This window comes from Castanea sativa, chromosome 12 (assembly GCF_040712315.1).
Source record: "Castanea sativa cultivar Marrone di Chiusa Pesio chromosome 12, ASM4071231v1".
Taxonomy (NCBI): Eukaryota; Viridiplantae; Streptophyta; class Magnoliopsida; order Fagales; family Fagaceae; genus Castanea; species Castanea sativa.
The window spans coordinates 48,943,218-48,957,361 of record NC_134024.1 but is presented as its reverse complement, the minus strand read 5'-3'; the positions used below and the strand labels follow the sequence as shown (position 1 = coordinate 48,957,361).

Below are 14,144 nucleotides of genomic sequence, written 5' to 3'. Positions count from 1 at the left end.
ACATGCAGGTCAAGACTGTCAGGCTTATAAATTAAAAATTGATATTCAGTACTATTATGAGCATAATCGATGAAAACACAATCAACGGTTTTTAGTCTTATCTTTATCCTTTTAGGAATAGGAACCACCACTTTTGCCAAACACCCCCATACCTTTAAGAATTTATAGGAAGGTATTCTACCTTTCCATAATTCACAAGATATCTTATTAGTTTTCTTTTTAGGCAATTTATTAAGAATATAATTGGCAAAAAGAATAGTTTCTCCCCACAAGTTCTGTGGTAAACCAAAACTTATCAACATTGCATTCATCATTTCTTTCAAGATTCTATTTTTCCTTTCAGCAACTCCATTTTGTTGAGGTAAATAAAGTGCAGTGGTTTGATGAACAATACTATGTTGTAAACAAAACTCACCAAAAGGTGATTCATATTCCTCACCTCTAGTGCAGATATCTATGAAAGTGAAAAAATATTTCTTACCACATCTAGTTTGTACAGATTTCATGTCACATACATCACTATGTATTAAATCTAGAGGTTCAATACTTCTTTCAATTGATTTAAAATATTCTCTAGCTATCTTAGCTTCAACCTAAGTTTCACATTTATGATCAAAATCAATTTCAAATTTAAGCATAAATTTAAATTGATTAGTCTATGTAAAGGATGATAATTAACATGACCCAATCTACCATGCCATACATTAGATGACTCAAGCATGTAAACAGAAAATGTACTCTTATTATTATCAATAGTAAGAAAAGCAGTCATTACATTCATCTTAAACAAGCCATTGCTCAAATATCATTTGCCCACATATATTCCACTCTTAAAGAGTGAAAATTTATTAGACTCAAAAACCAATTTGAAACCGTTCTTGCTTAACAATGAGCCAGATACAAGGTTTTTTTGAATGTCTGGCACATGCAGTACATCCTTTAAAGTAAGATACTTGCCCGTAGTCATCTTTAGAACAATGTTTCCATTTCCTTCAATCTTAGAGGTTGAAAAATTACCCATAAAATTTTTTTCTCCATTACCCATATGATTATATGTAAAAAACATTTTCTTTTCTATACTTGGCGAGTAGCCCCAGTGTCCACCCACCATTCTTTGGTATTTCCTCCTTCCAAGTTCACTTCAGAAATCACCGTAGAAAGGTTCATGTTGGTTTGATCCACAATAGGATTCACAACAATTTTGTTTGATATCTGTGTTCAACAAAATTCAAGCAAATTAAATCTTCAAAACCAGCCAAGTTTTAGAAATAAATATAAATATTAACTTTTAAATATATTGTGTAAAAAAGAAAGTCAACTCAACTCAACTCAACTATTTTTCAAAACCAAACAATGCAGGTATAATAAATACAAACCAGTAAATAAATCTACACAATGCCTAGTCAAACAAAAATTCAAATAAGACAAAAAAGCCCTAATACAATAATATAATCAAGAAGAAAGAAATATCAAATAACAAACAATGTATAAAACAATCTGCAGTCAAGCACGAGTATATTCACAATAAATGATAAACGATAAACACAAACTTAGTTTTTCCAAGTTCTGCGTAGGAGTATACAATTGCCGATTTAGCGTTTTTCAACAAACACAAAATTCCTTTCATTGTAAATCACAAAAATAAATTAAAATATATAAAATCTGCTTTAAGATTGTTGGATATATTTTAACAATTTACTTTGGTGATTAACAAAAAAGGAATAACATGTAGATCTAAATATAAGTAATAACACAAATAGATGTGATAGGCAAAAGCAATAAATAGATAATATATATATATAAGAAGAAATCTGCAAATAATTAAAAACTCATAAACCAAATGCTTGAAGAATGAATGAATCAAATCAAGTCTTATGTTTGATACAATCTTCTTAAAGCAGATTTTGTTCCTCACACAATCTGTGGTGCTTTGAGACTCACGAACGTCTACCTCCTTGGATAAAATGATCTACAACACGGAGAATAAGTACACAAGATTCGTGCTCTGCAAACTACTCTGTCTTTTTCTCTCTCTTTGACTCAAATGAATGCACAAAAATATTCTCCCTGGGAGAGTTTCTCTAAAAATTGTTTTTCATGAATGAGGGACTATCAAATTTATACGTAACTTAAAATAGAAACACTGTTTCAGAGACAACTGCTGTATACAGACTTATTGACTTAAAAAATAAAACAATAAAATATTATTATTAATTGGATAAGTGGACCCAGTTCACACATGCCTAAAGCACAACCCAATATCCAGCCCAAAACTCATATTCTCTATTATTTCCAATGTGGGACTCAAGGATTTTCACCACTTTAAAATCATGTTCAAGTGATCACATTAAGAGCCAATTTCTTATTCACTCTATACTACTTTTCTAACATAAATATCATAATCCATTAACCTCAACATTTATATATATATATATATACACACACACGTTTTAAGTAGAAAATAAATGATTTGAACCTGACTCATTTTGTTTGAAAACATCAAAAGTATTATTTGACCTAATGGTCATTATTGATGATGAAATACAAATATATAGAATGAAGATTATATATATTATTTTTTGGATAAATGATGATTTTGCTTTATGGTTGTATTTTTATCTTTTATTTTATTTTATATTTTATTTATCATTCCTTGTTGGGTTTTTAGAGTCTATTAACCGATCATGTTGTGGTTCCAAATATTCAGATGTTTTTTTTTGGAAGCAGATAACATAAAATGTTCAAGAGGATTTAAATATGTTTGTGACCTTGATGTGATATGGGTGTCAAAATGTTTAAGACGATTGTGTGGAAAAATCATAATTTAAATTTTTGTAAGCTTTTTCTTCTCCTCCTCTTCTCATAGAAAACATCCTGTTTAACTAGGTTGCATTAATAGAGTTTCATTTTGTATATGTCAAGTATATTTTTTCACTAATATCATAAGTTTCTAGGCTTAGTATCATATATTTGTTCATAGTGAGTCTTAAATCTGGACAAATTAGAAGAGTTGCGATAGGTTGATGGCCAGATACTCATAGTTGTCATTGTTTTTGCAAGTATAGTTTTCACTAGTAGTGGTTTTTGCAATTACTAAAACTAGTGTATAATTCGTACATATGCACTGTACAATTAAAAAAATTACAATTACGCACATATATGGATTCAAATAATACTCTCTATCTCTCTCTCTCTCTCTCTCTCTCTCTCTCTCTCTCTCTCTCTCTTTAATTTTTTTTTTATATTTTAATTTCTTTTGGATGTACACATGAGTTTACTCTTTCTTTCTTTCTTTTTTCTTTTTTTGTTTATTGAATTTTTGATGATTTATTTATATCAGACTCTTTGTCTTTTGTACCTCATTAATTCATCTAGAACAAAATTTAAAAAAAAATTAAATTAAATAGGACACGTGATGCAAAATTAAATAACAATTTGAATCCAATTTAAAACCTAATTAGATTTTCTCTTTGTTTTACCTATTAATATATATATATATATATATATATATATATCATAGAAGGGAAGTGTAAACTACTCTAGATGTCAAATGTAAGTTCAGTTTATTGGTTCTCATTGTAAATTAAACTATTTGAGATTTTGTAACTACTTGTAGCTAGGGCTGTCCATGGGTCAGTTTAGTCGAGTTTATGACCAACCCACAATTGACTTGATTAGATTGGGTGGAGAACTACCATACCTATAGCCAACAAGTAAGGGTATTGGGTTGGTAGGTTCGGGTTAGCCTTGGGTGGTGGTCAATTTTGGGTGAAGGTGAAAATTGCCAGAAAAAGGAGGAGCGGTAAGATCTCACTGGGTCTAGTGGAGATCTTGTCATATCCAAAGAGTTTTTGCCAAATCGTACAGAAAATTTGTTGGATCTAATGAATTTCTGCCGAATGTGGTGTATCTCCACTGGGTCTAGTTGTGATGATCATCGAAATCCACGTATCTAGTTGGAAAAGTCGCTAGAAAGCTTAAAAAATTGTTGGAATTTATGTATTTTTGGTTGGGTTTGGTTGCTTGAGTTTTGGAGGAGAAGACCCACAACTATCCCGGTGGCATTGGGTTTTTAAGGGTTAAGACTCGTAGCTGACTGCCTTAGCAGTTAGATCGGGTGATATTAGGTCTGGTCGGGTTTGGTGAGAGGATTAGGTTTGCAGGTGGGTTGGACACTCCTACTTGTAGCAAGAAGCAATGAACTATTTGATGCAATCAACTTAAAACAATCTATTGTATATGGAATATCACTAAAGGCATGTTTAGTACATTGTAATGGTCATTACATTGTAATAGGAATAAGAATTACAAAGAATAGATAGAGCTGGAATGGAATAGTTATTCCTATCCATTCATTTAGGGGTAACTTGTTATGATAAAGTGTGGAATGCCATTGTATTTAAGTCAAATTTCCTAAAATACCCATTTTAAAAAATATTTATTTATTAACACTTCCTAAAAATTTGAATTTTTTGAAAATTTGTTGTTCCATATAATTTTACCAATGTAATTTGTTGTTCTCCATCGACAGCTATGTTAAGAGGGAGGAGAAAGAACTAAAATTTTCTACAAGCAAGTGGAATTATGGGTTTATATATTTTCTAGGGTGCTTAGGCCTTGGAGTTAGATGGAGAAAGATATTATGGAAATAAAAATTTTAAATGTAGAAATATAAACTTATATTTATTCATTTTGTATTTTATAATAGTTTTTATGTGTAAATTGCATTCATTACTGTCATTTATTCTTCTTGACCCTTGGACATATTTGTAAAGAATAAATATATGTAGATTTATAAATTTTCTTTAAATTAATTTTATGCTCTTTATTTCGTGTTATATAATTTTTTTTTCTATATATTTAACTAGTTTTCTAGGAACTTTAGAGTTTAGACCGCTTTCATCTTTTCCTTTTACAAAATTTGAAAATAGGTCATTGATCAATTTATTAAATGTAAACCTTTGAATATATATATATATATATATATATATATATATAATTGATTATTCCAATCCATTGATTTACCTGAAGCAATCAATTCCTTGATTTTATTTTCACTCTTAAAAAGTGTCATACTTTTCAACCAAAAAATAAAAAAAATCATTTTATAAATGTCAAGTTATATAAACATACAATTATTGGAGCTTGGAAGGAAAATAGAAACTTGGTTTCATAACTTTTTGTCAATTCCAATTCTTTAGTAGACAAATTAGTTTGATGAGTTCGTGTTATTTTAATTAGTAAAGTTTATTACTATTAAGGAACCTGAGTTCAAATAGCACCTCCATAAAAAAACTAAATGTTATATTTGCACGTATCTGTTTGACATCAATTTATAAGCTCAGCTTTTAGTTTTTATATATACAACTTTTTAAAACTTCAATTTTTCCTATTTTTCTCACTTTTTCAAGGTATAATTATACTTTAGCATACTTCCAACAAAAAGTTTTCAACAAAAAGCTAGATAAGTTGTTTCCCAATATAGATGTGTTCATTTGGCAATAGCTTATCCAGACCAAATTGATCAGTTTTGAAAAGTTTTGGATTTTGTTGGCATTAGATCAAATCTCAGTATATGTTAATGGAATTTATACTTTAAAAAAAATGATTGAGAAGTGACATCATAAATTCAAATTCTATCACTATCTATATTAAAAAAAAAAAAAACTAGATAAGCTGTTTCCCAATAGAGATGTTCATTTGGAAATAGCTTATCTAGACCAAATTAATTAGTTTTGAAAAGTTTTGGATTTGGTTGGCATTAGATCAAATCTCAAAATATGTTAATGGAATTTATACTTTAAAAAAATGATTGAGAAGTGACATCATAAATTCAAATTCTATCACTATCTATATTAAAAAAAAATTAATAGTTTGGTTACCATTAATATTTTGTTTAACAAGAATTAAGGGTAATTTTACTCCACTCCCTTTAGATTGTAGGGATAAAAGGCCCAAAAATCCATATTGAGCCATGGGCTTTGTCCGAGGGTGTTCATTTGTCCGAGGATAGATAAACAATAATGAAGATGTCAGACCTAGAGGTCCACAAGCAAGTTGCGATCGAAGAGGTTAAAGGAGGTAGTTGGAGGAGGAAGTTTGAGAAGGGCTGTCTTCTCGGCTAAGCGAAGCAAGGTCAGATAGTACGTCCTATTGTTCAGAATGATCTTCCAAGAGGTTCTATCAATGAGGATATGTTTCAGGAGAGCACAGAGCAAAGGAACAACTATAAAATATGTAAGAGAAAGCTGCTACCACCGCATTGAATGCTTTGTATCCAAATCTCTAGTCGCATTAATGTGGAAGTGATATCTGAACAGTGATTTTCAACCTTATAATTATTACCTAAAGATTTCAGGAAGGTGTTGATGAGACAAGTATCAACACTAGCAATCTAAACCTATACGTGGAGGGAGGAAATGAGAACGGGTAGGAGGCATAAAATAGAAGAGGGTCTTTGAGAAAAGGGGATAAAAGAAAAAGATGAGAAAAAGCACGAGAGATGGAGAAACAATATTTGCAACTTGTCATTAAGGGAGGGAGACATATAAAGAGGAATTAGCCTCCTCGGATTGAGTCCAGAGACAATTTACTTCATTCAAACTTGCTATTATTGTGATCTTAGCCCATTATAATTGACTTACAAGCTCATTAGGACCTAAATTTCAAACCCACTCTATAAATTTATTGTATTGAGCTCGTTGGGCCTATTATCTTTCCTATTTTAGGTTTAGGTACAAATTGTGTTCTCACAACATTCTACCCAAACTAGAAGGGAAAAAACATTTTCCCCCGTTGACATCCAATTAACTAAATTTTACTAAATTGATATTAAAAATGTTTTGTATTAACTTGCCCTTTGCTTAAGGGCAATACATGTTTCCAAAATTATCTTATTTTTCATAATTAAAATTTTAATTAAAGTGTATATTAAAATATTAAGTGTGAATTTTGTTTTTTATTTTTATTATTTATTTTACAACTAATTATGGAGAGATTTGCTTTTGCAAGTGTTTTGGTGCTCAATAAATTTTACATTTTTATACTAAGTTTCCCAATTAGTTAAGAGATCCTTATGAAAGTGTTAACCAGTGTTAATTTATTCAAACTTGAAAAGAAAAACTCATGAAAGTGTTTTTTCTCTGCGAGGGAAATCAAATCCCTGTGTGAGTGTGACGTGGGTCGTTCTACAAATACAATTGGATGTTCAAAAGTTTGAAGTTACCATTACCCTCCAATTTTTTCTGTTGTTCTTTTGCCTACGGCTACAAACCAAAACTCTACAGTAACAATATAGAGTTAAGAAAATCAGGTTCGTATACATACATGCATTCCCTTCCATGCCCAAACCGTCTTAGAGCTCTCCTCTTAGCCTGTAAAGACAAAGCATCAACATCTAAAACCCATGCTCTCATGCTCATGACCGGCCTCTTCAAGCATGGAAACTCCAATGGTGGACTCATCGCTTCCTATGTAAAAATAGGCGACATTAAATCTGCCCGAAAAGTGTTTGATGTATTGCCTCAAAGAGCCGTAGATGCATGGAATGCCATGATCATTGCGTATTCGCGTAAAGAGTACCCAGTTGAAGTTCTGAATTTATATAGTCAAATGATTTTGGAAGGTGTTAGACCCGATAGCTCAACTTTCACGGTGGCCCTCAAGGCGTGCACGAGGTTGTTGGATTTGAAAACAGGGGAGGAAATTTGGTGTAGAGCGATGAATTGTGGGTTTGGGTATGATGTGTTTGTTGGGTCTTCAGTTTTGAATTTGTATGCAAAGTGTGGGAAGATGGATGAAGCGATCGTGGTCTTTGATAGGATGCCGAGGAGGGATGTTGTTTGTTGGACAACTATGATAAGTGGGTTTGCGCAGAGTGGGCGGCCAATTGAAGCGGTTGATATGTATAGGCGAATGCAAAAGGAGGGAATGGAAGGAGATGGGGTTGTGATGGTGGGGTTGACACAGGCTTGTGGAAATCTTGGGGACTTAAAATTGGGTCTTTCTGTTCATGGGTATTTGATTAGGAAAGATCTTCCTATGGATGTTGTAGTTCAAACTAGCCTCGTGGATATGTATGCCAAGAATGGACATTTGAAGCTTGCTTGTCATGTTTTCAAGAATATGCCATGTAAGAATGTCATATCTTGGGGTGCACTGATATCTGGCTTTGCCCAAAATGGTTTTGCGGGGAATGCACTTAATTTATTGGTAGAGATGCAGGATTGTGGATACAGACCAGATTTAGTGTCTCTTGTAAGTGCACTTCTAGCATGTACCCAAGTTGGGTTTTTGAAATTGGGTAAATCTATACACGGATATATTGTGAGAAGGCTTGCTTTTGATAGAGTTTTAGGCACTGCAGTGATTGACATGTATTCAAAATGTGGAGCACTTTCTTGGGCACGCACTCTCTTTGATCAGATAAACTCCAAAGACTCAATCTCTTGGAATGCAATGATAACCAGCTATGGAATTCATGGGCATGGAAAAGAAGCTCTGTCACTATTCCTAGAGATGACAAAAACAAATCTAAAACCAGATCATGCTACTTTTTCTTCCCTTCTCTCGGCCTTCAGTCACTCAGGTCTTGTGGAAGAAGGTCAATACTGGTTTAATCGTATGGTTAGTGAATATAAGGTCCCTCCAACGGAAAAGCATTATGTTTGTATGGTTGATCTTTTGGCTCGTGCAGGTCGAGTTGAAGAGGCTTGTGAGCTAATAGATTCCATGAATGCTGAATCGGGGCTTGCTGTTTGGGTTGCTCTCCTGGCAGGTTGCTGCAAAAATGGCAAGTTGTTGATTGGAGAGATGGCTGCAAAGAAGGTTCTTGAGTTAAATCCGGATGACTTGGGAATTTATTCTTTGGTCTCAAACTACTATGCAAAGGCGAGGAAGTGGGATGATGTAGCTAGTGTTAGAAAAATCATGAAAAAGACGGGGATGAAGAAAGTGCCAGGGTATAGTGTAGTGGAAGTGAAAGGAAAACTTCATGCTTTTCTTATGGAAGATAAGAGCCATTATCAAAATGAGAATATGATGCAACTTTTGGATAAGTTGGATCATGAAATGAGGGCTATTGGATATGTCCCACAGACTGAATTTGTGTTGCATTCCCTTGATGAGGAAGTCAAAGAAAAAATGTTATGTAATCACAGTGAGAGGCTTGCTATTGCTTTTGGTCTCTTAAACACAGGGCCTGGAACCAGATTACTGATCATAAAGAACCTTAGGGTGTGTGGGGATTGCCATGAAGCAACCAAGTTCATTACGAAAATTGTGAACAGAGAGATTGTTGTGAGGGATGTGAAGCGATTTCATCACATCAAGAATGGGATCTGCTCATGTGGTGACTACTGGTGAAGCCAATGTGCAAAGATTTCCTTTCTCTTTGCTGGATTTTTCACAGCTGGGGTGTTGGAATATCAGGGTAGGAGGGTAGGATCTGACATCTCTTTAGGAAAGCAAGTTGCTAATATTATAATGGGTAATGGAAGAGACAAGCAAGCTAACATCGCAATTGCATACTACTACCTTTAAGGTGTGTATAGATACAGCTTGGTAACCAGTACAGTGCTTTGAGATGGTCCCATCCAACATATCCATATTCAGCTGGGTTGCTGGCTGAATTTGGGTGTTGATATACATCTGCCACTTTATCAATTTCCCCTTTATACCATATGCATCAGCTAATTTCAAAGAGCTTTTGCGGAAAATGATACACTTTCTTTATTGCGCATGGTAGATGCAGATTGTTGAAAGGATTTACTTATAATTGGAATGCCAAAGAAAAGGACGTGGGGGGTTTTTTTTTTAAGCCAAATGTCTTCCCATATGCTTAGCATCAACAAGATTGATTTGCCTCTAACAGCTCTGGTAATTAATCCTTTTGAACTCTTAATTTTTTTTTCTCTTGCTTTCTAGTGTCAAAGGCAATACATTTTTTTCATCTCATAATATGGTGGCTTTTACTTTTGCTGCATGAAAATTCAAAATTTTTGAGGATATTATTTGGTTTGACATTCACAACATGGATTCTCTAACAAAAGCAAAATCGAAAGTATAGACACAACTCAGGGAATTTCATATGTTTATTATTTCTAGATGTTGTTCACATATCCTAGTATCTAGTTGATAATATAGACCATTATAGAAATGATTTGAAGAGCAGCCCTTTTCCAACTGTATCTGGTAATTCGTTTTAGTACATCACTTGTGGCTACATACTTACAAACACATATATGTATAATATAATTGAATTTAGTGGCTAGTAGAGGTTGTGAACTCTTTTGATCAGATTTGGTGTATTTTCTTCCCTGTTTTGGGGAAGAATGCTAGATTTCTGAGCTTATGCAAAGGGACAATTCCCTTTTCTTCTTGTAGTGATGGACTAAAGGATAAGTGGGGAATGACATATGCTTAAGTGGCTTCTAGACGTGCTCATTGAAATTCTGGGCAACATTAAGAAGTTTGTGTGGAACTATTGCTTGATGGCTGATTGTGCATACCTTTTGTCATATAGGGGACGTTAAGGGTTATTTTCACTTTTCCTCTACTTTAGTTAGTGTTTTTGTACTGTATTCATAGCCAATAAGGATTTAGCATTTGTAAGGGGTCCACCTCCTCCCTTGGCTTATAAAGGAGAGGGGGATTGACCTCCATAAAGAACACAATTCATCATTGTGAGATACTGTTCAATGTTTATCCTTTTCCAATATCGGTAATACTAGTTGCTAGAGGTAGAGGATTCCTTGTATCACCTGTGGTTTTTCACTCCTTGTTCATGCAGAAGGGTTTTCCATGTAAATATTTTGTTATTCTCTTTAGATTCTCATCATTTACACCTCTAATACTCAAAAGCCCGTTTTTGATACAATAATGAAATCCAAATGAATGGATAGTTAACCAATCTAAACCCAGTGCCTTGAAAACCCATTTATAAACCCTAACTATCTCATACATTTATAGATACTTAGCTTCCCTATACTTTTTGATCTTCCCTACCCTGGTGGCATTGAAATTGAAGGCCATAGATTTACTTTATGCTAGAGCCAACTGGTTTTATGGCCAGCACAACCAAGTTGTCGGCACACAACAAAAGCAGTGGAGAGGGAGGAGGAGGAGGAGGAGGAGGAGATGAGCTTAGAGAGAGAAGGTGATCACTTTCGGTATTAGAGAGAGAGAGAGAATGTATTAAACTTTGGAGATAAAAGATATTGTTGGCAGGGGGCTCGTTTAATGACATGACTAGTAGCGTTTTTTTCACCATTAGATTTCATGAAAATTTATGTTTTAAGAAATGTTAAACTCTTGTAGAGTTACACCGGATGTAACTTGAACCTATCTTATATTTTTGTGTGTATGTGAAGTAAAGAGTCAATTAATTAATAATTAAACCTATGCAACTTGGTCTCATATGTCTAAGGTAATTTGGCTGTTATTCTAGCAATGAAATTTACATTATATGTTGAAAGATTTGGAAAGGATTTTGCTCCTAGATATGTGTGTGGGATTGTAGCCCTATATGATTGGTCTTGTAGTATAACATATACACCTGGACTTTGAGATTTTCTGAAGTTTGAAACCTGACCAATTATTTTTTCTATTATATTGCTGACGATCTCTGAGGTAGTGACGAATTTTGCTAATTTTGTGCCATTTTCTTGATTAGAAATCTATGGAAATTATGCTTTTAGGTATTTGGAGTTTGTGTTGAGTTTCCTTGAAATTGGGCCTATAAAAGTTAAATTAGGCTCCTTTTGATGTAGGCCTTCTTGTTTTCTAGGTCCCAAGATAAGAGACTCAACTAATTCCATTATTTTCTGTTTTCATTGAAAATTTGATTGTAGAAATGAAGTGTTGTCAACTCCTGATATGTGTGTCTGTATGACATGTTAGCTCTGTTGAGTTAGTAAAATAAAGCAATAATATTGATTTGTTTCTTTAAAATTTGCAGTAGATAGATTCTCTTCTATCAATTGAATATCATTAGTTGTGTTAAGGCTGCCTATTATGACTTCTTCCAGACTCCACAAAAATTGGAAGCTTTGTGCGCTGGCTACGACCTTTATATATGCACTCCTTTTCAGTCTATGAGCATCTAGCTACCATCCTTGAAAATTTGGAATTAAGAACTTATCCTCGTCTTATTTGTCATTTAGAAACCAATGTCATGTCACCATCTTGCCTCCTTTCACTAATCTTGGTAGATGCATATATATATATATACTATTCATTGGCATATACTTGAATTTCTTTTTATGTGCCGTGCTTCTTTGTTATTTTTGAGCCTAGATGTTATGACGAGTGAGGTCCAAAAATTGGTAGTATGTGTATCTTCAAATTGTAGGACGTGCTCTTCTTGTTAATAATATACCCTTTTCTTGATGTGGTTTTTTACAGGTTCTGGAAAGGATTTAGGCAGTACATGAGTAAGTTTGGTGAATTGGAAAATGTAATATTGGTGATGAAGGTACGGTGAACAACTCCTGTACATGATTTTTTCTATTCTAAATTTTTTGCTTATAGATACAGTAATTTTTGGTTTCTATGTTCAATGTTCGTCCTCTGTTCATGCAATTTTTTTTTTTTTGCTAGTTAATGCTCTCATTTCTTGCTAGGAGACTTAATTTTTTATAATATTTTACCCTCCTAGCCTGCAAGAACTTAAATTTACTTAGTTTTGGTAAAATTATTCCATACAAATGAGAATTACAGGTTGATGATTACCTAAGTTCCTACCTACTTCACTAAGCTGGAAACTAATATTTTACAGGCATTGGTTTGATGAGCAATTATTGTTTGACCGTTAGTATCTAGTTTCTTTCATGAATCAGATTTTCCAGATTTTCTGTATATTGGATGGTGGGTTTTTGCAGCTTGGTGACTAATTGATTTCTGCTATGGTAGCAAAATTGCCAAACAAGATGTTCTCATGGATTTGGCTTTGTCCCATTTAGCACTTCGGAAGATCCTTAGGTATTGAGCTGCTAGACAATTAAATTTAATCAGGGTAGGTTGAGCATTATTTCCAATTAAATTATCTGATATTCATGCTGGCAAAAAATTCTTGTAGCTGAACATACCCATAATGAAAGGATACTTGAGGTTCAAGTTGCTACTCAAAGGCAAATTTTGTTCCTAGCTTAAAAGAATTCTTTTCTTTAAATTGATTACCATCTTGAGGTGGTACCTCCTATATTGCGTTCCAAATCTTTAGTTTTACAGCTTTAAGTTCCCATTGTCTTGTGATTAAATTTTATAAAGAAAAAAAAAAGACAGCATATGGACTGTTTATATTTGGATGATTGGACATGTGAGATGATGGATCTTTTATCTGTCTTGCCTCAGTCAGCAAAATGTGATTAATTGTATTTGTTTAAGTTTCGTCCTTTGGATCGAAAAAAATATTGCATATTTCTTTGAGTTCTATTAAAATTGATGTGCACATGTAGAGAGAATTCTTTGTCTATCAATTCCAATGATTTGGTGTATATTTTAAAATTGTTTGTTGCTTGTCAATTGTCATTCATTAATTCCATAAGATGGAAGTAAGCATCAATATCCTTAAAAATTTCTCCCATCTGCCCCCACTTTTTGGGTCTCTTTGCAGTTATTTTTGTTTTGAATGCTGCAAAATTCTTTTCTTGGCTCATCCTTTGTAAAATTACCTTTTTAATATACTAGAGTTGTGCCCCTTTTTGTGTTTTGTTTTTAAATGAAATAATTATGTAGTAAAATTAGTTTGCTCTTATTTGTTGGCTGCTTGTATGTTGGGGTTTGGGATATAAGTATGTGGTTTCTTATGCATATAAATCTCCTTACTATATATATATATATATATATATATATATATATATATATATATATATATTTTATGTGTATTGGCCATTACCCAACATTGATCCAACTAACATAAGGTGCCGGAAGCAGAAATCTAGAAATGTCTCTAACTGAGAGAGATTTTTATGAGTAACACTATGATTATAGATAATATTAAGAAGATTTATATAATTTAATTAAGATTTATTTGGTAGCCCATTCTTGATAGTACTTATGTGTTATTAGATGAAAATATGTATTTAATACAAATTGATGTTAAAAGCCAAAATACGTTTCACCTGTATACCATATGCAACAGAGCT

The 14,144-nt window shown here is 33.1% G+C and overlaps 1 protein-coding gene across 1 annotated transcript; it reads left to right on the top strand.

Moving 5' to 3' along the window:
- The first annotated feature begins 7,136 nt into the window (after positions 1 to 7,136).
- LOC142619152 (putative pentatricopeptide repeat-containing protein At3g25060, mitochondrial) lies at positions 7,137 to 12,558 on the top strand. The gene is made up of 3 exons (XM_075792227.1): positions 7,137 to 9,541; positions 9,746 to 9,876; positions 12,403 to 12,558. The coding sequence occupies exon 1, from the start codon at positions 7,204 to 7,206 to the stop codon at positions 9,361 to 9,363; it is 2,160 nt and encodes a 719-aa protein (XP_075648342.1). The 5' UTR covers positions 7,137 to 7,203; the 3' UTR covers positions 9,364 to 9,541; positions 9,746 to 9,876; positions 12,403 to 12,558.
- The last annotated feature ends 1,586 nt before the right edge of the window (positions 12,559 to 14,144 follow it).